General features: G+C 48.0%; 3 protein-coding genes across 4 annotated transcripts in view; 2 read left to right on the top strand and 1 right to left on the bottom strand.

Annotated features, from left to right (window-relative positions):
* The first annotated feature begins 4,296 nt into the window (after window positions 1–4,296).
* On the top strand, window positions 4,297–11,692 carry IZUMO2 (IZUMO family member 2). Its single transcript, XM_045856222.1, has 7 exons — window positions 4,297–4,528; window positions 4,730–4,788; window positions 5,747–5,849; window positions 6,042–6,062; window positions 6,974–7,054; window positions 9,346–9,472; window positions 11,650–11,692. Exons 1-7 carry the CDS (start codon window positions 4,297–4,299, stop codon window positions 11,690–11,692), a joined length of 666 nt encoding a protein of 221 aa, XP_045712178.1.
* ZNF473 (zinc finger protein 473) overlaps window positions 6,585–26,438 on the bottom strand; it is a 38,029-nt gene continuing 18,175 nt past the window's right edge. Inside the window, exon 6 of one of the 2 annotated variants that reach the window (XR_006787737.1) lies at window positions 6,585–6,663. Coding sequence is in view for 1 of the 2 variants with exons in the window: in XM_045856277.1 (XP_045712233.1) it covers window positions 23,279–23,295 (17 nt within the window). In the remaining variant the exon portion in view is untranslated. Of the gene's footprint in view, window positions 6,664–22,928; window positions 23,296–26,438 lie in introns of those variants that run through there. The other variant, XM_045856277.1, reaches the window with a different exon arrangement.
* On the top strand, window positions 15,774–25,248 carry LOC123830248 (zinc finger protein 501-like). The gene is made up of 7 exons (XM_045856278.1): window positions 15,774–15,850; window positions 16,105–16,183; window positions 18,342–18,443; window positions 19,417–19,543; window positions 21,679–21,774; window positions 23,472–23,657; window positions 23,817–25,248. Exons 3-7 carry the CDS (start codon window positions 18,390–18,392, stop codon window positions 24,818–24,820), a joined length of 1,467 nt encoding a protein of 488 aa, XP_045712234.1. The 5' UTR covers window positions 15,774–15,850; window positions 16,105–16,183; window positions 18,342–18,389; the 3' UTR covers window positions 24,821–25,248.

Below are 26,438 nucleotides of genomic sequence, written 5' to 3'. Positions count from 1 at the left end.
GCGCTGCAGGAGGCCTGCAGGCCACAGGTTGGACACCCCGGAATGGAACCCTCCAGTAGGTGACCTTTCGCGTCTGGCTTCTGTCACTGAACACGCCTTCAAGGCTCGTCCACACTGTAGCCCGGGTCGGGGCTTCATTCCCTTTCACGGCAGAGTAATCTCCCATTGCACGAACAGACCATGTGTTGTGCATTCATTCCTCAGTTTTCCCACCTTTTGGCGTTCGTGAATACTGCTGCTCCGAACGTCCCTGTACACGTTTTTCCGTGGGCATGTACTTTCGATTCTTTTGGAGTGGAATTCCCAGATGTGGAATCTCTGGGACACAGGTAACTCTACATTTAAATGTTGAGGAGTGTCCATGCTTTCCAGAGCAGCTGTGCCATTTTACATTCCCAGTTTTGATTAAACCATCCTCGTGGGGGTGAGGTGGCATCTCGTTGTGGTTTATCTTTGTGTTTCCCTGTGGCTAACGGCAGTGAACATCTATGTGGCCATTGGCCATTTGCTTGTCTTTGGGGAAACATATATTCCAGTTCTTCACACATTTCTTACTTTTTTCAAGTATTTTATTTATTTATTTTTAAACAGAGGGGAAAGGAGGGAGAAAGGGAGAGAAACATCAGTGTGTAGTTGCCTCTCACTTGCCCCCTACTGGGGACCTGGCCCGCAACCCAGGCATGTGCCCTGACTGGGAATCAAACTGGTGACCCTCTGGTTCGCAGGCTGGAGCTCAGTCCACTGAGCCACACCAGCCAGGGCTAATTTACTTAAATTTTAATTGTTGAATTGAAAACCAGGAAAAGGAGAGGCACGGATATATGGAGACCTCCAGAGAGGGGGATAAAGACCCAGAGAGAGAAGGAAAGACAGAAAGAGGGGGAAAGCAGAGTGAGGGACTGAGTTTGAGGATCGGGAAGGACACCAGGACAGAAGGAGGGCGGATAGCTCTCTGCTGGGAAAGAAGGTGGAGGGACAGCTGTTTGCAGCAGCACCCTGTCTCTGGGGGCAACCTGGAGCTGAGATCTGAGCTGAGGTGGTAGACTGCCCCTAGGGCAGGTGACAGAGTCCAGAGGAAGCTGACGGGTGGGTGTGATAGCACGAGGAGCCCCACCCTGCAGGTGTGAGTCACTAAACTAGAGGAAAAGCACCCCAGGAGACAGGTCGTGGGCCCTACTCTGCCTCAGAAAGACACCCAGGTCCTGGCCAGGTGTGTGTGTGTGTGCCTGTGTGCACTTGTGCTGTGCTTACTTAGCAATGGCACATTATTCATTTTTAAAGGTTTTGTACAGTGAACTGTAACACACACCCTGAAATGGATAAAACACGTTATGTGCAAGCAAGCAAAGTATCCATCGGAGGATAAACAGATAAACACGGTGTGATCCGTCCATCCAATGGAATAACATTACTCAGACTTAGGAAGGCAGGAGATGCTGGCTCAAGCTACCACACAGAAGGACATTATGCTGCAGGAAAGCAGATAGTCACAGAAACACAAACACTGCACTACTTCACTAGGGGAGGTTACTCGGCACAGGTAGAGTCAAAGGGACAGAAGGTAGAATGTTGAATGCTAGGGGCTGAGGGGAGGGGGAAGGGGGAGTTGGTGCTTGATGATGGGGACAGAGTCTCAGTTTTGCAAGAAGAAAAACGTTCTGGAGACGAACTCCACTGATAGATGCACAACAACGTGAATGTACTCAGAGCACTGCACTGTACTGTACACTTAAAAACGGTTAAAATGGCTCTGGCTGGTGTGGCTCAGTGGATTGGGCACTGGACTGCAAACAAAAGGGTTTGCACATGCCTGGGTTGTGGGCCAGGTCCCCAGTAGGGGGCGCGCGAGAGGCAACCAAACATTGATGTTTCTCTCCCTCTCTTTCTCCCTCCCTTCCCCTGTCTAAAAATAAATTAAAAAAAATATTTTTTAAAGATAAAATAAAATAACTGTTTAGTTTTTCAATTATAGTTGACATACAATATTACATCAGTTCCAGGTGCACGGCATAGTAATTAGACATTAACATGATTTACGAAGTGATTTCCCCAATATGCCCAGTACCCACCTGACACTGTACATAGTTATTACACTGTTACTGACTATGTTCCCTGTGCTGCACTTTACATCCCCGTGGCTATTGTGCAACCACCAAGTTACACTTTTTAATCCCTTCCTCTGTTTCACCCATTCCCCCAACCCTCCTCCCACCTGGCAACCATCAAAATGTTCCGTGTATCTACGAGTCTGTTTCTGTTTTATCTGCTTGTTTGTTTTGTTAGATTCCACAGCTAAGTGAGATCACATGGTATTTGTCTTTCTCTGTCTGGCATATTTCACTGAGCATAATGCCCTCCAGGTGCATTCACGTCATTGCAGATGACAAGACTTAATTCTTTCTTATGGCTGAGTAAATTCCATTTCTTCCTTATCCATTCATCAGATCCATTCTTCTTGTTTTGTGCACAGTTTAGCCTGTTGTTTCCAGGGCTGCAGAATGCCCGCCCTGCACACCACGGGCGCCTTCTCCCCTCCCCCAGTGATCATTGGCAGGCTTCCGTGGACACCACCGCCGCCATAAACAACAGCATGAAGAACATCCATGTCCCCGGGGGGGAGGGGTGACAACTTCTTCAGCCTCTTCATCAAAAACAGGGGGATTGCCAGGCCATGAAATCTGCAGATACTTCATTTAACTAAGTTTTACGAAATTGCACTTTAACGCAGCTGCTCATCAAAGACATAAAACCGGTTCTGCTTCATGATTCTCCCTGCCTCACACCTGGACCTGAGGCTTTGGAGCTTAGAAGTTGAGGAATTTACAGTCTTTGTTTTCCCTCCCATTCTGACAGCTCCCCCTTAGGTCGCTGCATTAGCTATTGTGAAGGGCTAATTCTGAGAAAGGTAGGCAGGAGAGCAGAAAGCTAAGGATGAAACTTCCGCAGGTGGGAGAGAGGGGAGAATTTCAGTCGGGTGCGCGCGCCCCTTTGTGGTCTAATCATCCATTACACTCCCCCACAACCATTAACTGCCTGCTAATTTACATCTAAATTCAAATGATATTTCTTGGACACCATCTGTGTGCTAAACCAGCGATGTCCAGTTGAAATACACACGTAATTTTAAACTGCTAGCCATGTTAAAAGCGTTTTTTAAAAAAGCCCTGGCCCGGTAGCTCAGTTAGTTAGAACATCATCCTGATACGCCTAGGTTCAGGATTTTATCCCTGCTCAGGGTGCATGTAAGAATCACTCAATGAATGCATCAATAAGTGGAATAACAAATCAATGTTTCACTCACATCGATGTTTCTCTTGTTTTTCTAAAAATAAATAAATAAAATCTTTTTTAAAATAAGAATTAAAAATTGTGATGAGTGAAAAGGATGAGTTAGAGTTGATGGCAAACTACAGCCCTCAAGCTAAACATGGCTTTTTATGCTTCTAAATGGTTGAAAAAAGTCCAAAGGATATTTTGGGACGTGTTAAAATTGTTTGAGCCTTGGCTGGCGTGGCTCAGTGGATTGAGCGCGGGCTGCGAACCAAAGCATCGCAGGTTCAATTCCCAGTCAGGACACATGCCTGGGTTGCAGGCCATGGCCCCCAGCAACCGCACATTGATGTTTCTCTCTCTCTCTCTCTCTCTCTCTCTCTCTTTCTCCCTCCCTTCCCTCTCTAAAAATAAATAAATAAAATCTTTTTAAAAACTTTAAAAAATTGTTTGAGATTCAAATGTCAGTACCATTCCCGCATTGCGTGTGGCTGCTTTCCCGTTCCTATCGTAGAGAAGTTGATATGGAAGCAAAAAAGAGCTAGGAGGTATTTGGGGAAATCAGAGCACTGTTCAATAGATTAAAGCAATTTTAAATATCCTGAGTGTAAACTTGACTCTTCTAGGTAGTCTAAATACTTCATGTGAGTGGAATCATACGGATTAGTCTTTTCTTGGCTGGCTTACTTCACTCAGCGTAATGGCCTTGAGGTCCATCCATTTAGTAGCACGTGTCAGAATTTCCTCCCTTTTGAAGACAGAACGATATCCCATTGCATAGATACACCACATATTGTTTGACCACTGGACTCCCTCAGTGCCTGGAACATAGTGGGTGCTCCATTGACATTTATTGTAAATACTGGGAGCAGAGGCTGTGTGCCTCACAATACATTGCAGTGGCTGAAACAGGGCCTGGCACAGAGTAGGCGCTCAGCAGAGACCCGCCTGCCCTCTACTCTCCGGCCTCCCTGACCCGGCCCGGGGCCGGCTGGGTCCTCTCTGTGACGTCACAAAGGCCCTGCCATGCCTCTGGTCTTGACCCTTGCGCTGCTCGTGGGCCTGAGCGCCCACGGGGGCTGGGGCTGCCTGCAGTGTGACACCTCCGTGAGTTTGGCCCTGAGGCAGCCGCGCTTGGCCATCATCCCCAGCCGCTTCCGTTGGGGGCAGCAGGGGGCCCGCGCTCAGGCCCTGCTGCTGGGCATAGAGGGGTCTTTCTTCCAGAACTACGCGGTGAAGGCGTTTGTGGGGCAAGTGGGTGCGTGCTGGGGAGGGGTGGATGCCTAGCACTGTGGAGAAAGGGACAGGGGGTCCAAGCCAGAGAAAGGTGGGGGTGAGAGACCCTTTGGAGACCACGCCCCCTAGAGGGGAGGGCGGGGCCTATGCTGGATAAAGGTCCGGGAGGAGTCGCTTGGCTCTCTGAGGGACCCAATGGCATTTCTTCCCCTCTTGTCCCCAGAGACACGTCACCTGAAACTGCTGGCATCCTTTATCAAGACTCAAGCAAAAAGCTTAAAGGTTAAGTCTCTGAGAGGTAGGAACTAAGAGGGAAAACCTTTTCCCAGCCCCCTCCTCCCTCCTTTTCCACCTGTCCACCATCCTTCCCCTTGATTTAAACCTTAAAGCAAACACGCGTGCATAGCCTTTTCTGTGAGTCTGGTACAGTTCTAAGTGCTTTATTTACAAATCTACCAGAGTTTAGGTGGGCACGGCCCTTTCCCGAGGGGGAGACTGAGGTTCAGACACCCCCAAAGCTAGGAAGAGAGATGAGGATTTGAATCTGGGACATCCCGCCCAAAAGGTCTGGTGACCTTTTGGTTCTCAGGCTGGGATTCAATCCACTGAGACACACCAAACAGGGTGAGTAGCCCCCTTTTTTAAAAAAGGTAGACAAAAGCAGGTGAAGTTAATTTTAATATATATTATTTAACCCCATACTTAAAATATGGGGTTGTCATTTCAACATGCATGCCACATGAAAACGATTTATTGTGATATTTTACAATTACTATTTTTCATACCATGGCTTTGAAATCCAGCATGTATTTCACACGAACTGCTTATCTCGATTCAGACTAGCCCCTCTTGAGGGCTCAGTAGCCATATGTGGCTAGTGGCTGACATACTGGACAGTGCAGGTCCAGGTAATTAACATATGAACCACAAGGCTGGATGAAATCATGGAGTGAGCGTAGACCCAAAAAGAGGACAGGAGAGCAAATCAGAGGAAAGGAAAGGGGAAGTGATGGAGCCCACCCCTCTGTCATTACCAAATGAAGAAACAGAGGCCAAGGGAAGGTGGTTTTTAACCTGGGGCCGCACTGTGAACCGGAAGCTGGGTGCAGTGCTTCCCAGGCCCATAGATCAGCCCAGTGGACCCTGAGTCATACCTGATCTTGGTTACTCCTGATGAGTGAAAAGGAGTTTCCTCATCCCTCCTCTCTGAAGCTGCTGACGGGTGCCGAGTGCCTCACAGGGCTCTTCCTTCTCGGATGAGCCTCTGCTGGAAGAGCTGGTGACTCTCAGGGAGAAGGTGACTATGAAACTCAAAAGAGCTTTAAGTGTGTATGAATTAAAAGGTGCGGCAATTCCCCACTGAGCCCCTCCTCTCACTTTTTCTCCCAAACTCACCTCCCCTTTTCTCTGCCCCTCCCCAATAGGCCTTTCATGTCTTTCCCAGACTCACTCCTCCCTCCCTCTCCGGGTCCCTTCCCAGTAAATTCTCAACTTGCTCTCCTGACTTAACTCACCTCAGCTCTCTTCTCTTGCAGCCTGCAACCACAGAATTTGCCGTGAGTCCTGGACTTACCATCTGTCCCTTCCTTCTCTACCCTTCCATTCCTCTTTACCCTGTCTCCCACAAATAAGGCCCACTATCACCCCTACTCCATCTAGTGGAACCCCCCATTCCAAAGCTCTGGTACCTAGGGATATCTGATTATTGGGGGGCTTATGAAAAGTGCAAGCTGCAAAAAAAGTACTTTAGGGAGAATGTTAGGCGGGATAGGAAAGCCTACATCCTAGTTAAACAAAACAACACAAAACAAAACAAAACATCACATGTCAGTGGTTTAACAAAAGAAAGGTTTATTTCTTTCACCCCAAATCCATTGAGAGTTGAGCTATTCTTCCATCTGATGAATCAAGGATCCAGGCTATGCCCATATTGTAGCTTCTAAACAAGCCTTGGAAGGGAGAAAGGATATGGAATTCTGCATGAAGTTTTATCGCCAAGCCTGAGAAGTAGCTTTGCATCCCTCTGTCCCCTTTGGACAGAACTAAGTCACATGCTTGCAACCTACTGCAAAGGAACCTGGGAAACATAGTCTTCCTGAGTAGCAGGTGGTGAAGGAGATGATCAGCGAGCATCCAGCTAGTCTATGCCACAGGTGGCTGCAAATAGGAATGGAGACGTGAAAGCATTCTTTTGTAGATATTTAATTAAACATGTGTTTGACTTTAATTAATTGTCTACAAACAATGTTGGGTTAACTGGACAGCTGCAACTTAATTCAACTCTTTAGTCAACTTATGTATTTTATTAATATATAAAATTATTTCTGATGTGAATCATCAGTGCATTTTGCTCAGCTTGCCCTGCTGCACGTGGGGCCTCCAAATTTGTCAGGGTGGAGGGACTCCAGATCCTCTTTCCCCTTCCTCCTCCCTACCTTCAGCCCACTTCTTCCCTTCCCTTGTCCAGACTCACCAAAAGAAGAGGTCTTAGACTGTTTACAATGCCTGAATGTCAGCCCCAAGTGCGTGAAAAGGGAGCACTGTTTTGGTAAGCTCTTGTTGAGGGGGGAGGACACAGGACAGGTGCACAAGAGATGCAGTCCGCCACGTCCCAACGGATGTGGGTCTGGAGGTCTCCCACGTGCAGCCCTGCAGCCTGCCCTGCACCCTTCCCCACCGTGTGGCCCAGCAGGTGCTGCCACTTTCTGAAACTCATTTTTCCCTGCCGCCGAATGGGAAGCCTCCTCTGTAACTTTACGATGCATTTAGTGCCAGAGTGGCAGGTGCTGCGAAAATGCTTTCTCTGTAGCCGTACCTGGGGAGTCAGGAAGGATGGGCTGAATTTGTTCATTCATTCAGAATTTTTTTAAAAATACATATCCTTTGAGCAGAGAAAATGGTACAGTGAAGCCCCGTATATACATCAAGATTGGATAGTCACGTTGGACCCTTTCATATGCTGTCCTCTCCCTCTGTCACGCTGCTCCTCCGACCCCGTCACTTCAACAAAGTCTCAGAGTTTCCCTCCTCAGAGAAGACTCTTCGATCACCTCTGTAAAGTAGTGCTTTCCATCAAATTATCTTGACAATGAATGTTCCTCCCATTTGATTCACTTATTTTATTTATTTATTTTTTGCCACAGTGTTTTTTAAAAAATCAGGCATCATGAGATTTCACCCATTCATAGTGTCTGCCTCTAAAAATGAGGACATTTTCTACATGACCACACTCAACAAACCTAACAACAATTCTTCAGTATCAATAATTGCAAGTCCTTTTTTCAACTTCCCTAACTGCCCCCAGAATACTTTCCTCTGTTCATTCATTGAAACAGAAGTCCAATGAAAGCTCATTTCATTCAATGGTTACATCTTTTCTCTCTCTCTCTCTCTCTCTCTCTCTCTCTCTCTCTCTCTCTCTCTCTCTTTTATGATCTCCACCCTGCCATGACATTGAGCAATTGAAAAGAAAGAATGTGTCTATTTGCTCTGTTAGGGTGGTGTTTACCTACAAAAAAAAAATTGGAGCACCCTCTAATGCCCCAAACTGAGGATCAGCAGAATGGGAGAGAAATGTCTCACTGAGCCCACATTTTGATGGAGTGAAGGGTCAGACCAGGCTTTCTCAGCCTTGTTGCTGCTAACACGTGGGGCTGGGTAATTCTTTACTCTAAGGCTGTCCTACTTATTGCGGCTCCACCAGCCTCCACTCACTACACCCCAGTAGTACCCGCCCACATACTCACACAAAAGGCATCACACTCATTTCCAGCCTCCAGACATTCCCAAATATCCCCTGGAGGACAAAAGAGTCCCCAGCTGAGAGCCACTCTTAGATGATAATTATACCTAAACAAATATAGGGACTAATTCCAGATGGCAGTAGGGCTCTTAATGAAAACAAAACAGAGAGAAAGTCCCTGGGTGTGGCGGGGGCCGGTGCTACTTTAGAGAGTGCAGGTGGGGAGGCCTCTCTAACGAAGGGGTGTCTGAGATCTAAAGGGATTGGGGGACCAGGTGAAAGATAGAGGGAACAGCAGGTGCAAAGATCCAACATAGTTGAGCAACGAGAAGGAAGCTAGTGTGGCCATTGCCAAATGAATCAAGAGGAGGGCAGTAGGGGAGCTAGCCACGTGGGGACCAGGCCGTGCCGGGTGATGGACCACCGTGAAGACTTGGGCTTTCATTCTGAATGAGAGAAGAGCCGTGGGAGGGGTCTGGGAGCCGAGGAGGGACAGGAGTGGACTTAGGTGTTAACCGGCGCCCCTGGCGGCCACGTGGGGAACTGTAGTGCGGAGAAGCCCGGAGAAGGAGGATGGGGCTGGACCAGGTCAGGAGCCGAGGAGGTGGTTCAAATTCTGGATACGTTTATGAAGGTGGAGCCAAGAGGCTTTGCGGACAGAAGGAAAGAGTTGGAGCGAGAGGGAGAGTGGAAGGTGCAGAATGGGACTCCCAAGGCCACTTTCAGAGCCAGCAAAGACGCAGGCGGACTTTCTTCTTACCATGAAATTGCCAGCATTTTGCATCCCCCCTCTCGTGTTCTTGGGTAGAGGGACGAACCAAGTTCTCCTCCCACCCTCACCCCCACCCAATGAGATGCATTTCGCACTGTGACGTGCTGAGGGTGGACAGAGGTGGGTTCACAGTGGTATCCCAAGCACCTAGAATGGTGCCTGGGACGCAGAATTTGAGGAATGGATGAAGGGAGAGTGAGAGCCGGGAGAAGGGAGAGGACCACGTAGAGTGCAGAGGGCCCAGGTAAATGAACGAGCGGTGGGTGTGGTCAAGGCCAGGGAAGGGTGGTAACAGAGGCCGCGCTGTGTCCGCCCACCCGCCCAGTGGACAGGCAGCCCCGCGTGGCCCTGCAGTACGACAAAGAGAGTATCCACCCGCAGAAGCAGGCCCTGCTTGGCATCATCCTTTCCTTGTTTCTGGCTGTCTTCGCCTTTGTGGTCATCGTGGCTTCGTGAGTCATCCCTGCTGCCTCCTGAGGCCCCCAAAGGTGGCCTCTAAGCCCCTCAAAAATGGCACTGCCCTGAATAGGTCACGTGTCTTTTGGGAGTCTCCTAGCCAGTCACTTTTTGTCTCTGTCTCTGTCTCCGTCTCTTTTTCTCTCCCTCTTTCTTCTCTGTCTCTCCTTCCCTCTCTCCATCTCTTCTCTCTTGCTTGTCTCTGTGTCTCTGTCTCTCATCATCTTCCCTCCTCCCCCCACCACTACATTATGTCTTTCCTCTGTCCTCAGCACTTTTGCCTTTGTGGGTCTCTTCTTCCATTAAAAACAAAACAAAACAAAACAAAAAAACTAAACTAAAAATTATATTTTGTGGATGTGCTGGTTTGAAGATAGATATAGTCCAAACTGGATTTATTATATTATTCTTATTATTATTCTTATAATTCATTGTTACATTATTTCCTTCTGCTTTGAAAAGCATTTAAAATGAAAACATTTCCATAGGCCCCAAGCATGGACCCCACAGTGCCAAGAGCAGAAGATGCCCTCACTGCACTTTCTCCCCCTCGTAGCATCTCCCTGCCTATCTGCTTACCCTCTCCAGCCTCTCTCCGCCTCTTCCACCTGCCTCTCGCCCTCCTTTCCCTGACACCTCAGCATCTTCATATTCAATTTTAGACAATCCCAGTGCTGCTCTCTCAGGGGCGGTGGCGAGCATTAAGTCAGTACTTAGCGCAAGGAACGTCAGCTCTAATGTGAGCTCGTTCTGGTGTCCCCTTCTTTCTCCCTCTCTGAAACTCTTCATCTCTCTGCCTCTTCCACTGGGCTTTCTCCTCCCCTCCTCTGTCCCAGTCCCAAATCTGCCACTCCCCCCGCTCTCCCCGCTGCCCCCAGGTTGAATCTGTGGCTCTCAGTTTCTCTCTGCTTCTCTGAATGCCCCTCCCGGTCTCTGGGTCTCTGCTCCTGACTCCCACCCCACATGGCCCACACACTGTCTGTCTGTCAGCCCCTCTGTGCTGCTTTATCTGTCTCACTGTTGTCACCTCCTTTGTCTCCCATCTTCCCTCTCTTTTTCCAGCGCCTTTCCCCTCTCCCCATGTTTGAACCTCTCTCCCTGTCTTCAACTGGTCTTCGTCTCTGCCCTCCCCTCTGCCATCTCCGGGACTCCCTTTCTGTCTTGAATTCTGTTTCTCTCTCTCTCTCAGCCTCTTGCCCAAGTTCTGCCTCACCTCTCAGTTTCTCTTTTACAGAACTCTCTCCTTGCTTTCTGCCATTGTCTCCCTGTGTATTAATTTCTTGTCACAAGTGGCTTAAGGCAACACATTTACTCTCATACAATTCTGGAGGCCAGAAGTCCCAAATCAAAAGGTTGGCAGGGTTGGTTCCTTCTGGGGGTTCTGAGAGAGAATCCATTCCATACCTGCCTCTACCTTCTGATGGCTGCTGGCATTCTTGGCATTCCTGGGTGTGTGGCTTCCCTCTAATCTCTGCCTGCCTCAGTCTTCATGTGGCTCCTCCCTCTCTCCCTTGGGCCCAGCCCAAATCCAGAATAATCCTTTTTTTTTAAGATTTTATTTATTTTTAGAGAGAGGAGGAAGGAAGGAGAAAGAGAGAAACATCAATGTGTGGTTGCCTCTCACACATCCAGGCACGTCCCCTGACTGGCAATCAAACCAGTGGCCCTTTGGTTCACAGGCCTGTGCTCAATCCACTGAGCTACACCAGCCAGGGCTAAATCAAGAATTATCTTATTTGATCTTAATTACATCTGCAAAGACCTTATTTCCAAGTAAGGCCATCTGCACAGGTACTGGCAGTTAGGGCTTGGATATATCTTTTGGAAAACACAGTTCCACCTACGACACCTGCTTCTCTCTTTTCCTTACTTATCTCTCTTTTTGCCTTTCCCTTCTGTCTGAGTCTCTTGCTGTGACCGTGTCTCTCAGTGACTTCTCCCACTCTATTTCCACACTTTACCCCTACTCCCCGTCCCAACTTTTAACTCCTCCCTCCTCGTGAGCCAACACTGATTGGCTGAGAACCCTGGAAATCTGCCCAGAGACCCATGATGTCACTAACTAAGCCAAATAAGACTGATGATTGGAGGGAAGTTTGGGGTGGCGGGTTGGTTGACCTAGAGGGGCCTGAAGATCTCTTTTCTAACCTCCAGGCTTTTTCTCTCTGACCAGGGCTATCACTTACAGGCAAAACCGGAAACTCCTGCTGCAGTAGGGTGGTGGTTTGGGGGTTGTGAGAGGGAATTGAAAAGACATTTAATAAAGTCTGTGACAAATTTCTCAATGTCTCCATCAGTTACTGGAGGACCCTCCCAGCAATGGTCCAGATCTAGACACCCGACTTCCAAGAGGGCTAAACCACTAGTGAGGGCTTGAAAGGGCATCCATTCCTATTTGGGGGGGAATGCATCCAAAATAAGATGACACCACAGTGGGACCATAAGGGACGGTCAGGCAGAGGAACAGCAGTGGTCAGTGTGGGAGGACAGGTGTCCCTCCCTATCTGAACTCTTAAATGGTCACCCTCTGTGGTCCTGAAAAGACTCAGATACATTTTCATGGACATCTTTTACTGTCTGGACTCTTACTACTCGCCAACCCAAAGCAGAAAGCAAATAGATTTGGGTCGCATGGTGTCCCGTTTCGGGTCCTGCCAGCAGAACTGTTGCTGTCTCGCTGTTATGTTTGGTGGGAGGGACGGGTTGATAAGAAAGGCAGAGTTTAGCTGGAGATTCGGTGCTTAGCATAATGCTTGGTGGAAAGCAGGCACTCAAATATTTGTTGAATAAATGAAGATTAATGAGGATAGTAGTGTTGGGGCGAGGGACGGGGGGTGGGGTACGCAGGAAGCCTACGAAGACGACATTGGCCCATACACCAAAATGCAATTAATGCCAGGGAAAGGAGCTTGGCAGTTTTTCCCAGGACCTGAAATTGAAACCTCAAATATCTTTTTGTTGTTGTTGTTTTGGTTTTGAAGATTTTATTTATTTTCAGAGAAAGGGGAAGGGAGGGAGAGAGGGAGAGAAACATCGATGCGTGGTTGCCTCTCGCACGCCCCCTACTGGGGACCTGGCCTGCAACCCAGACGTGCGCCCTGAGTGGGTACCGAACCTACAACCCTTTGGCTTGCAGGCCAGCACTCAGTCCACTGAGCCACACCAGCCAGGCAAAACCTCAAATATCTTAAGGGTGCAGGTAGGTGAAGAAATATCTTAAGGAGGATGGAAAATACTCAGCTCCATCCCACAGTGAGCAAATAAGATGAAGTAAGAGCCCCAGTGTTTTCAGCTCTTCATATTTTTCAATAGACCCAGAAATTCAGATTTTTGTAAAATGTGAAATCTCTCCATTAAAATAGTGTGGACAACTAACTTTTTCAAATACTGAAGACCAACTCAAGACATTTTTGCTACCATTCTAAGGTGACGGGGAAATATCTAAGGCTGGGCATTACTTATATAATTTAGGTATTAGCAAAGGACGTTCTAAGTGTTGATGGATCCCACTGAAGCCCCTAATTAACTACATTTCCCAGAAACCTCTGCCTTCCACCATGAGTCCTTTAAATACTATATCCTAGACTAGTTAAAGGTAGAAGGTGTGCACAGTAGAGTTGGACTTCTGATTGGTCAAACCCTTGACTTCCTTGTTCTAGCCACACAGTGCCGAGATAAGTTTCGTTACCTGCACGGTAAAGCGCTTTGAGTGGAGAGGTTTTCTTTTTCTTGTATTTTTATTTTTCAATTACAGTTTACATTCAATATGATCTCGTATTAGTTTCAGGTGTGCAGCACAGCATTTAGACACTCATGCACTTTACAAAGTGTTCCTCCCCCTCCCCCCAACATTTCTAGTACCTACCGGCCACCATACATAGTTATTACCATAGGAACTTAGAGGTTTGAAGAGGTAGTGAAGAGGCTCAAAGGTCTTAGTTACACTGGGCTCCAAACGAGAGGATTCTGGGAATGGTAGTTTCCGGCCTCTGGCCTCTCCACTGCTTCCCCCTCACCTCCCCGTCACCGCACACCCAACTTTCTTCCCCAAGCTAGACGGCCCATTTAGCGGGAGCTGATAGACGCTAGTCACCTTGGCAACGTCGCTCTGGGCGTGCATGACGTCACCATTACCAGCGACTGGCAAAGGGTGGAGCTACTGCAGACGAATCAGGGTTGCTTGGCTTCCAGTCACTTAAATTGGTGGCCACACCGAAGCTCACTCCCGCTTGGGTAGTAGTGTTGTTTGAATATTAAAATGTCTTCACACTACTGGTCCAGTCATTACCTTAACTGCTTGGGAATTTCCTAGGAACAATGCATAATGCAGTAAACGGATAATTAAATTGTGCATTAATTATAGTGTGATGAGAACTCCCAGAGTGCGCAGAGTATCAAGCGGGAGAGACAGACTGTCACCAAATAATTACAATACAACAATTATTATAATATCAGTGCTTGGATTCTGGGATGTTCCTGTGGGAACCCAGGGAGGGAGTAGCCAACTCTGGCTTGGCAGGGTGGGAAGAGGAGAAAGTTTAGTATAGGAATGGCTGTAAGAACGTGTTCTTGCTATACTAGGGGGACCACTTGGTAAAGTATATAATTGTCTAACCACTAGCCTGGACACCTGAAATGAATACAAAATATTGAATATGAACTGTAGTTGAAAAATATAATTTAAGGAAAAAGAGCTTGTTCCTGGCAGAAAAAAATAGTTTCCAAAAGTAGAGGAGAGCCCTGGCTGGTGTAGCTCAGTGGATTGAGTGCGGGCTGCGAACCAAACGGTTGGTGGTTCGATTCCCAGTCAGGGCACATGTATGGGTTGCGGGCCGATTCCCTGGTGGGGGTCACATGAGAGGCAACCACACATTGGTGTTTCCCTCCCTCTCTTTCTCCCTCCCTCTCCCTCTCTCTAAAAATAAATAGTCTTAAAAAAATAAAATATTTTTAAAAAGAAGTACAGGAGAAAGGACATCCCAGACAGAGGGAACCACAAATACGAATGTCAAGAGGTGAAACTTCATGGCTTGTTTTAATAATATTGATAGCAACCACGTAGATGGCGTTTTCTGCCACATGTTGTTCTAATGGCTTTATCTATATGGACCTATTCAAATCTCATAATCCAATGAAGAGGGTATTTATTTTCTCCCCATGTACAATGAGGAAGTGGGGGAACGGAGAGGTTAATGACTTGGCCCTCTGGGGCTACATGGGGAACAGACTGGAAGGGAGACCTGGAGGCCAGAAGGTTCGGAATGAGACTGGAGTAAGGTTCTGAGTGAGAGGACAAGGCCTGAACCAGGGCCAGGTTCATGGGCATGGAGAAGGCAGCAGGCACCAGGAGCCTGGCATTGACAGAAAGGGCTTCCCTCGACCTGCCGGCCCTGGCTGTGTCTTCAAGCCACCGAGATGCATAGATCTCCTTGGGGATGCCTGACGCACTTCTATAGGGTGCTCATACAAGTTAAATAAGCCAATAAGGCCCGCTGCGTGTTGTGACAGCTGTTATTTCATTCTGGCAATGAATGGCCCATCTAGGCTTTACTCAAGTACATATGTATATTTTACATCTTTATAAACATGAAAGCTATATAACTGCAATTCTTGTTCTTTTAACCTTCGTTCTCAAGCACTTCACCATGTCATCGTCTGGTTGCCATAAGTACTTCAGGATTCCATAACGTCTTAGAGGCGGAATGTACCGCTATTTATTTATTTAACTGAACCCCTGAGTCCATACAATTAAAAATAGCTTTTTGTTATTTTGTTTCTGATTGGAATTTGACTTCTTCCAAGTTGCACTTCAGGGACCTAGACTCCTTTCATCTGCAACATGTGACTCTCAAAGTCACACTCTTCATCTGAATAAACAGAAGGGAAAAGACTGTGCAAGTGACAAGTGGGAGGTTTTAACGGCTGGATCTGGGCGAGGCATGCATTACTTCTGCTCACATTTTATTGGCCAGAACTCAGTCTCACGGTGACCCCAAATTGCAAGTGAAAAGATTTAACTAAAAGGGAATATTCGCGATGCTAGTGCAGCCAAACACTTCCAAAATACTATATTTATTTGGGAAATGCAAAACCCTGTGTATTTAGAGCTTTTTTCCCTTCCTGACCCACATCCTATTTCCACACTGTTTCCTAGCATTCCCCTCAGAGACCTTAGGCCGTGGAGGAGCCGCAGAGGCTTCTGGGAAATGTAGTCCTGGTGAGAAACCCCGTTTAAAGCACCAGGACTTGTTTCGAGACAGAGACTGCGCAGGCGCATTCCGCGGCCAGCCAGTGGATGGGAAGGCCTGGTCACCCTTTGAAAACTGCGAAGGCGCACAGGTGAGTCTCGACCTGGAGGACCAGAGCTGAAGCAGGTAGGTGCGTGGCAGGCCCAGACGAGAAGCGGGCACTCAGGGGGCGGGGCCGGAGTGGGAGTGGGAGGGGCATTGTGGGCGGTGCCCCGCCACCTCCTGTCATTCGCGAGGCAGCCCCAGAACCCCCTGCCCTCTGCGCAACTAGGACGATCTCAGCGCTCTGCATTTGGGCGCCCGCTATTTGCCAGGAGACTGGTCAAGCGCGAATTGCTTCGATCCCTAAGAGGGAGGATTTACATTTCCTCAATTTGCAGGTGAAGAGATCAGCGCGGCTTCTCCCAAGTCACAATGCTAATAAGGGATAGACCTAGGATCCCATTGACCTGAGCGCCAGTGAGTATCCGCACAGTCACGCCCTTGATCTCTGACCTTATTGTGAGCATCTCTGGGTCTCTTGTGTCCTCTTTCTGATCCCACCCACCACCCCGATGCCGTTCTGTCTCCCTGTTCTTTCTCAGGTTTCCTGCTCTTCTGTCTCCATGTCTCTGTCGCCTGCTCTCTGGGTCTCTGCCACCTCCCTGAATCTCTGGCCCCCTTTCTCTGGGTCTCTGTGCAGCGCCCCCGCCCCACAAGAGTCTCTGTGTTTTTTTTTTCTAAAAACAAGGTTATTTTTCTTCCAAAACCACGGCACCATAATGACACCAGGAAATTAATCTGAATATATCACCATTAGCTAACCTAGAGGCCTTCTTCAAATTTTGCTAAATGTCTCAATATTATTTTTTAAAAATTGTTTACCTCTGCTCTTCTTTTTTTAATTTTAAATATTTTATTTATTTTTAGACAGAGGGGAGAGGGAGAGGAACATCACTGTGGGGCTGCCTCTCAAGCGCCCCCTACTGGGGACCTGGACCACAACCCAGGCATATGCCCTGACTGGGACTCGAACCAGCGACCCTTTGGTTCACAGGCCAGCACTCAATCCACTGAGCCACGCCTACCAGGGCCCCAATAATATTCTTTTTTAAGATTTTATTTATTTATTTTTAGAGAGGGGAAGGGAAGGAGAAAGGGAAAGAAAGATCAATGTGTGGTTGCCTCTTGCGTGCCCCCTACCGGGGACTTGGCCTGCACCCAGGCACATTCCCTGACTGGAATTGAACTGGTGACCATCTGGTTCTCAGGCCAGCATTCAATCCACTGAGCCACACCAGCCAGGGCCCCAATAATATTCCTAATGGCAGAAGAAAACCCCATATCACCCACTGCATTGGTTGTCAGCAGAGATACCTTAGGAGTGACGCTGTGTCCTTCTCATTAGATCAAGAGCCCTTGATGTCAGCTTGCCCATCATGGGTCACATCAGCCTTGACCACTTTTCCACTCCAAAGTTACCCTCTACTTTTTGTAAGTAATAAACGACTTGCAAGGAGACAGTTAAGTGACCTAGTGGTTTCAGCCTTCTGGTGCCTGAAGCCTGTGAAGCCAAGTGTGCCTGTAGCTGTTTGCCTTGGAGACACATGGGAGGCTCTACATCTTTTTATGTTTTATTTTAATTTTTTACATTTTATTCATATTTAGACAGAGAGGAAGAGAAAGAGAAAGAGAGGGAGAGAAATATCAGTGTGTGGTTGCCTCTTGAGCGCCCCCTGCTAGGGACGTGGCCTGCAACCCAGGCATGTGCCCTGACTGGGAATCAAACTGGTGACCCTTTGGTTTGCAGCTCATGCTCAATCCACTGAGCTACACCAATTAGGTCCTGAATCTTTCTATTTTATTTATTTTTATCAGTTTCCCCTTTGCAACTGTAACAAATGACCACAAACCTGGTGGCTTCAGACAACAAAATGTATTCTCTTACACTCCTAGAGGTCAGAAGTCTGACACAGGGATCACTGGGCTGAAACCAAGGTGTCAGTGGAGCCATGCTCTTTCTGGAGGTTCTAGGGAAGAATTCATTTCCTTGCCTTTTTGAGCTTCTGGAAGCCGCCGTGGGTGTGGCCCCTTCCTCCAGCTTCAAAGCCAGGGGCATAGGCCCATCCAGATCATCCAGGGCAGTCTTCCCATCCGAAGGTGTTGAACTTCACAACAACATTCACCCCAGAGATATCTTTTGGAGCCGCTCTTCAGCCCACCACCTGATCGATGTCCAGCACTGTCTCCCCCACCAGGCAGGGAGCCCCTTGAAGCCATAGCTGCATCTCACTCATTTCTGGGTCCTCGAATCGGAAGGGTTGACTTTGTGGGCTAGACTTCTGGGCTCTAATCCAACAATGATACTTGATACCTCTATGACCTTGAGCTAGGCCTGCACGGTGGTTTCCTTTTCCTCATCTGGGGCTAACCACTCCGAGAGCTGTGGTGTGAGTGCAGTGAGCCAAACCCACTGATGGCTTGTGGTTGTTTCAGAACAGGGACCTCAGGCCTCCTATCCTGAGCTTTTGCTCTGGCTCTTAGGACACCAGTGCCGACTCTGCCATGAGGCTCCTTTAGGAAAGCGTCTGTCTGTCAGTCTGTTTACGCCAGAACTGACTCCATTTCTGTTCTCCAGTCTCCTCTTCCAGCTCTGCAGACTCAGGCCTGGCCCTTTGTCCTGGATATGCGTCCCCAGGAGCCAGCAGTGACCACCAGGACCCTGACAGCTGAGGACCAGGTGAGTCTGGGTCCCCTCTTCCCCGAGATGATTTTGTGGACCCCAGAGGGCCATCCTCATCTCTGTCTGTGGCTTGGAGATCTTCTGCCCCTCCCATGCCGGGAGAAAGGCTGTGTTGGGAGGAGCTCTGGGGGTGTGAGGAGAGGGGAGGGTGGGGCGGGCTGCTCTGAGCTGGCACATTATGACATGGTCTGACAGTCAATAATGTTAACGCTCATCAGCCTTTTGGTTCCCAGGTGAAATGGGCAGTGGTTTAATGGTTTCCCCCCTGAGCCTTATCTGTGGAGTTGGGAGTGGGGGCTGGGTTCAGAGTTGGTGTCTGGGATGGAGTGTGACTTGGGAATGTGCGGCTCTCGTACACAGTGGCTTCATATCTTTTTAAATAACCTTCACCTAAGGATATATTTTAGATCCTTAGAGAGAGGGCCTTGATCTGAGAGAGGAAGAGGAAGGGAAAGATAGAGGGAAGGAAAGAGAGAGGAAGGGAGAGGGAGAGAGATACATTGATGTGAGAAACATCGATTGATTCCCTCCTGTACATGCCCCAGCAGGGATTGAACCTGCAACCTAGGTATGTGCTCTAACTGGGGATCCAACGCTCAACCTTTTGGTTTATGGGACAACACTCCAACCAAGTGAGTTACTTGGCCAGAACTCATTGACATATTTATTATGACAGTTTTCACCCATATGGCAAACTCTCATATACTAAAATAATTGCATATTACAATGATTTTCCAACAGATGGCAGTAAAGAGTCATGAGAAAGGTGGAGCTTGGTCTACTTTCTACCCAAGTGCCTGTGGGCTAACAGCTGCCTAGGCTTTTTATTTTAATACATTACTTCAACTGGTTTTATTCAGTTCTCTGAAACCTGTTCAAGCACAGGGAGCAAGTGGTAGGCTACTGACCTTTGACCTCTCCTGACCCAGAGTTCCAGAAGTCTGTGTCCCTCCACTTTTGACCCTGTTAGGTATCAGTGACTTTCAAGGATGTGGCTGTGGATTTCACTCTGGAGGAATGGGACCAGCTAGGGCCTGGCCAGAGGGAGCTGTACCGGGACGTGATGCTGGAGAACTACCAGAACCTTCTTTCATTAGGTGAGGCCCTACTCTCTGCCTTCCCAGAAGGAGGCACGATGCCTCCTCCTGCCCCCCTCTCCTAAGCAGTCACCCACTGCTTAACTGTGAGTGGTCCCTGGGGTCATGTGGTACCCTCTCTGCTCTGTCCCTGCTGGCTGGCCTCTGTCTGTCTCCGTCTCTCCCAGAGTCCCGCCTCTCTGAGGGCCTGAGTCCTCTGCCTGCCCCATCATATCTTCTCTGTGCCCCCACCCTCTTCTCTGGCTTCCCTCTCCACGTGTGTGTGCCTCAGGCTCCTGCTGGAAAGCCTGCTCCAGAGTCTCAGACTCCAAGTTCTCCCCAGATATCCTCCAGGCCACAGGCTCCATGTCGAATCCTCGCCCCAAAGCACATAAGTGCTGTTTCCCAAAGTGTCTCCTGAGTCCCACATTTGTCCACGCACCCCCTCCTGTCCCCCACCCCGGTGCAAGTCACTGCCACCTTCACCACACTCACCCTGAGCTCAGAGTCTCCATACTGACCTGCTCCTCCCTCCCCCTCCAGGTCCCCATCTGTGGTTGGCCCCACGTCCTCCAGATCCCTAGTTCCATCCTCCCTAGTTCCATCCTCACCTTCCTCTTCCTCTTTCTCTTTCTCAGAACATCAGGCCCCACCCACCCACCCACTGCCAACTCTTTGCATGTCCCCTCCTCTCTGTCCACACAGCCTGGCCCTGCTCTGGCCTTGTCCTCTCCCCACACCAGCCTCCTCTCTGCTGTCTTTCCTTCTCAATTCCTTCTTCTGGCTCCTCTGTCTCTCCTTTTCCCTGTAAGCTACCATGGTAGGAAGGCTCCGACCTCAGCCCTCCTCCCTCACACACTTCCTCTGAACAAACTCATTAAAAGCTCAGCTGAAGTGCCTGTGTGAGGTCCCCAGGACCGCTCCCAGGCTCAGTGACACACGAGGAGGACTCACAGGCCTCAGCATGGCTGTGTACCAGAAGCTCATCAGACTCCTGGTGCGGTTTTTCCTGGGTGCTGGTCCTACCAACCTCACCCCAGCCTCCACCTGCACCTTCACACACGGCCTTCTTCCCTCCATATGCATCTGTGTGTCTCTCCTCTTCTCACAAGGACACCAGTCGTCGGATTTCAGTCTCACCCTAATCCAGTACGACCTTGTGTTAACTAATTACATCCGCAAATCCTCTGTTTCCAAACAAGGCCACATTAGGAGGTTCCTATGGACATAATTTTGGGAGAGTGCTGCTCAGCCCACTAGAGGAAGAGAGAAGTTGGTGATCACAAAAGCAGCAGGCATAAAAAGAAACATGAAATGAATTTTACTAACATAGTTTGTTTCACCCCCTTTATCCAAAAATATGGTTGCCCTGACTAGTGTAACTCAGTTGTTTGGGCATTGTCCTGAAAACCGACAGGTCACTGGTTCAATTCCCAGTCAGGGCACATGCCTAGGCTGCAGGTTTGGTCCCCAGTCGGGGCGTGTACAAGAGGCAACCAATCAATGTTTCTCCCTCACATCCGTGTTTCTCTCCCTCCCTTCCTCCCTCCCTTCCCTGTTCTCTAAAAATACATAAATAAAATTTAAAAATAAACAAAAATAAGACCATTTCAGCACATGTCAAAATCATAGTCAATATGTAAACTGTTAATGAGATATTTTGTATTCTTCTCCACACGAAGTTCTATGGAACAAGGGTGCATCTCACTCTCAGCTTCAATAGCACAAAGCTAGGGCATTCAACGGTGACGCCAGGGCTAGGGCTTCCTCTGCGGCAGACAATCAGCCAGTGAATCTTTTTGGTTTTTTTTTTTAAGATTTTATTTATTTTTAGAGAGAGGGGAAGGGATGGAAAAAAAGAGAAACATCCATGTGTGGTTGTGTCTTGTGCTCCCCAAACTGGGGACCTGGCCCACAAATCAGGCATGTGCCCCAACTGGGAATTGTCCTTTTGGTTCACAGGCCCATGCTCAATCCACTGAGCTACACCAGCCAGAGCCAGCCAGTGAGTCTTGCGCTGACCATTAGAGTGTCTGACCACAAGGCATCAATGTGTGCATCTCCTCTGCAGACCCAGAGTCTGAGGCCCAGCCCTGAGGCCTGCCTGTGACCCCAGTGGCACCCATGGCCAGGTCTCATGTCTCTTCCAGGGTCAGGGCTTCTGGGGTCCAAACCTGACATGATCTCCTGTCTGGAGCGAGGGGAAGAGCCCAGGATGAAGAAGAGAGAAGCCCAGCAAGTTACCTGTCCAGGTATGTGAGGATGTCTAGCAGATGTGAGTCATCTTCCTGTCTCATCTGTCATGATCAGAGATGGTCATTCAAGAATGAGGCAGCATTGCCCTGGCCGGTGTGGCTCAGTGGATTGAGTGCCAGCCTACAAACCAAAGGGTGGCTGGTTTGATTCCCAGTCAGGGTATGTGCCTGGGTTGCAGGCCAGGTACCCAGTGGAGGGCATGCAAGAGGCAACCACAGATTAATGTTTCTCTCCCTCTCTTTCTCCCTCTCTTCCCCTCTCTCTAAAAATAAAAATAAAATAAAATAAAGTGTTTTAAAAAAAGAAAGAAAAAAATTTTAAAAAGAAACAGTGTAGGAACAAAGGAAGTAGGAATATTTATTTTTCATTGTGATCACCTCTTAAAGTTTACTTTTTAATAATTAAACTACATGATTTTAAATATGTCATGTGGAAAGTGAAATTCCCTTATAATCTCATGTCATGACATTTTGAGATGTAATTCAGTTATGCCATTCACCTGCCAAGATTGGGTATTTTTAATATTTTACAATCTAAACAGTTTCAAATGACATCAAGCAATTATATTTTTTAGAATGTTACTGATATCAAACATCTTTTTACAGCCTTATCGACCACTTGTTTTTCTTCTGCAAAATGTCCATTCATATTCTTGCTCCACTATTGGATTAGACTGTTTTTCTTATTTTTTTAAAGATTTTATTGATTTATTTTTAGAGAGAGTGGAAGGGAGGGAAAAAGAAGGGAGAGAAACATCAATGTACAAGGGATACATCGATCTGTTGCCTCTCACATACCCCTAAATGGGGACCCAGGCACGTGCCCTGACTGGGAGCAGAACAGGTGACTTTTTGGTTCACAGGCCAGCATTCAATCCACTGGGCCACACCAGCCAGAGTTGTATTTTTTTAATTTGTAAAAATGTATTATCTTATGGCTAATAAACAACTGCACACAGACATACACTGTCTTCCAACTCAGTTCTTTTCATTTTAGAACATACTGAGGCCATCCTTCCATGTCAGAACATGAATCTATCTACCTTATGCTTTTTGAAATAGCAACATAAACTTCGAAACTTTCCTTTTTATGTTTACAATACCAGTTCTACATAATCAGCTTCCCATGTCCTGGAACAGACCATTTTCATACTTCCCACTTCTTTCAGACCTGGAGACAAGCTTGGCCATGACTCAGGAGAAACTTCCAGAAAAGAGTATTTCCGAAGAGGCAGCTTCCCCAATGGGAAAGATGGAGGGGATTTTAAAGGCAGTGCTTGGAGATGCCAAGTTGGGGGAATCCTGGACATACACTTGCCACTTGGAGAACCAGGGAAAGCAGGAGAGGCATTTGAAGTGTTTGTTTGCTTCTTCCAAGGAAAACGCCTGTGGGGAGAGAGGCCTGGGCTGTAAGGAGCTTGGGAGAAGCTTCAGGAAGACCTCAGCTTTCATCAGGAAGCACAGAGTGCCTGGGGTAGAGAGGCCTCAGAAATGGGATGCGTCAAAATGCCAAAGGGCCTGTGTAGAGAAGAAACTGTTTCACTGCACAGAATGTGGGAGAGCCTTTGTCTACCATTCAGACTATGCCCTGCACCAGAGAACTCACACGGGAGAGAAACCCTGCAAGTGCAATGACTGCGGGAAGGCATTCAGCAACAGCTCATATTTCATTCAGCATCACATTATTCACACAGGAGAGAAACCCTACATGTGCAACGATTGTGGCAAGACCTTTACTCAGAGCTCATCACTGACCGAGCATCAGAGGATCCACACTGGGGAGAAACCATACCAATGCCGGGAATGCGGGAAGGCCTTCACCCAGAGCTCCTCCCTCATTAAGCACCAGCGGTGCCACACTGGGGAGAAGCCCTATAAATGTGGCCAGTGTGGGAAGTTCTACTCTCAGGTGTCCCACCTCACCCGCCACCAGAAAATCCACATGGGCGTGAAGCCCTACAAATGTGGTGAGTGTGGCAAGACGTTCTGTCACACCTCCTCCCTGAGCCAGCACCAGACAATCCACACGGGGGAGAAAGCCTACAGATGTAACGAGTGTGGGAAAAGCTTCAGCCACAGCTCGTCCCTGACCCAGCATCAGCGGGTTCACACAGGAGAAAAACCCTACGAGTGTTCCAAGTGTGGCAAAGCCTTCAGCCACAGTTCGTCCCTGACTCAGCACCAGAGGATTCACACTGGTGAGAAGCCCTATGAGTGTCACGAGTGCGGGAAGGCTTACACACAGATTTCCCACCTCATGAGGCACCAGAGCATTCACATGGGGGAAAAACCATATACCTGTAATGAGTGTGGCAAGGCTTTCAGTCACAACTCCTCCTTTACTCAACACCAGACGACTCACACTGGTGAGAAGCCCTACAAATGTAATGAGTGTGGGAAAACCTTCAGCCAGAACTCTTCCCTGACGCGCCACCAGAGGATTCACACCGGGGAGAAGCCCTACAAGTGTAACATTTGCGGGAAAGCCTATACCCAGATTTCCCACCTCATTCAACACCAGAGGGTTCACACTGGGGAGAAACCTTACGAGTGCAGTGACTGTGGGAAAGCTTTCAGTCGGAGCACCCACCTTATGGAGCATCAGAAAATCCACACAGGAGAGAAACCGTATAAGTGTAAGGAGTGTGGGAAGACATTCAGTCACAACTCATCCCTTACACAGCATCAGAGGATTCACACCGGTGAGAAACCCTACGCCTGTAAGGAATGTGGGAAAGCCTTCAACCAGAGCATTCACCTTATTCAGCATCAGAGGATTCATACTGGAGAGAAGCCCTACAAATGTAGCAACTGTGGGAAAACCTATACCCAGATCTCACACCTTATTCAACACCAGAAAGTTCACACAGGTGACAGGCACTATGCGTGTAAAGAATATGGAGAGGATTTCAGCTGGAGCTCACACCTGGCCCAACATCAGAGACTTCACACTATGCACAGCACCTATGTCTGTGATGATTTTGAGAAAACCTTTGTTTGGAGGACACAGCTTGCTGATAATCAGAGAACTCATGCTGATTAGAAAACCTGAGAATGAAACAAACTGGCATTTCCACTGCCAGATTCAGTTCAGCCCTCATCAGCATTGGTAATTTCTTCCCAAAGAGGAACTCAAACACTACACATTGTGACAATTGGTCTCTTTTTTTCCTAAAGGAGGAAAGAGTTTATCTCCAGCTCGGACAGCTTCTCATCATTTTAGCTCTCAAATCTCAATATCCTCCCTATTTCTCAGTCCTGCCATGTCACTAGGGGGTGATCTAACTGGGTTGCAGATACACCTGGGATCTTCAATAAGGTCTCTCTGAGCTTTTAAATGTTTTGATTGTTCATTAAATTGGAACTGAAAATTCAAGAAAAAAAGACAGCTGGAAAGAATAACCCTATAGAATAAAACTCTCAACTATGTCACTGAATTTAAATACTAGACCATTTTAGTTTCCTTTAAAACTTTACGATACAAATTTCACTGCAAAATCTGCAGCTTGCTCAAACACTGAATGTGTGTCACATGTTTACAGCCATTTTTTATGTTCTGTTGTTTTTGTCTTTTCCATTTTCAGAATTTGTACTTTACAAAGCAGTTACCCTATTAACATAATTTTCTGATTTTATTCATGCCAAAAGGGATGTATTTCTTTCCTTTTAAAAAAATATTTTATTTATTTATTTTAGACATAAGAGAAAGGAGGGAGAAAAAGGGAGAGAAACACCAATGTTTGGTTGCCTCTGGCCTGCCCCCTCCTGGGGACCTGGCCTGGCCGGCAACCCAGGCATGTTCTCTGACTGGGAATCGAAACAGTGACGGTTTGGTTCACAGGCTGGCACTCAACCCACTGAGCCACACCAGCCAAGGCTCAATCAATAAATGTTTTAAAAACTTTAAATTTTAGCTAGATAGGTACAATAGTATTTTTTTTTCTTCCTTTTTCTCTTCTGGACTGAAGTAGGAACTCTTCTCTCCTGTGAGAAACCTTCCTTACATCAATTCCTCCAGTCCTGCCAAACTCCATTTTCCTCCCTTCCTTGTGCTCTAACATATTCCATTAAGTTTTATGAGCAAAGCACGCTCTTTTGTTGCGCATCCGTTCGACTCAAATGAACGGACTCTCGCCTAGAGCCAGCGCTTAGACAGTTGGCATGGAGACAGACTCGCCTTTTCCACAGTTGACGGTTGCCATGGAGACGGACGCTGGCGACACTTAGTTTTGGGAACGTAGCCTGGAGAAACGAACTGTGTAGACTTCTTTCTCCATTCCGCCTCCGAAAGCCAGAAAAAGTGTCTGACATTCGTGTACCCCAAGCGGAAGCCACCCGAGACTTCAGGGTACCTTCCGCCTTTGCCATCGACTGAAGACCCGTAGGCCTCTGGGAAATGTAGAGCATCTGCGAATCTGCGCGTGCGCAGAGGCATACAAGGGAAAGGGGCTGCACACGCAGCCGCTCCGCAGTAGTGGGGAGATAACTCTGGGAGGCCCACCGGAGGTTCAAGACCGGAGGTTTACCCACCGGAGGTTTACCAGGTACTAGAGGACCTCATCTTTGGCCGGAAGAGCGGCCTCAGGCGTTCTGGGGGGTCTTAGGCCATTTACGAGGATAGAGAGGCTAGAGAAGAGGGCGCTGGCTGGGTGACGCCGGGG

Source organism: Phyllostomus hastatus, unplaced genomic scaffold, assembly GCF_019186645.2.
Source record: "Phyllostomus hastatus isolate PE091 unplaced genomic scaffold, TTU_PhHast_1.1 phas_scaffold_1224, whole genome shotgun sequence".
Classification (NCBI taxonomy): Eukaryota; Metazoa; Chordata; class Mammalia; order Chiroptera; family Phyllostomidae; genus Phyllostomus; species Phyllostomus hastatus.
This window is presented reverse-complemented; position numbering and strand designations above follow the sequence as displayed.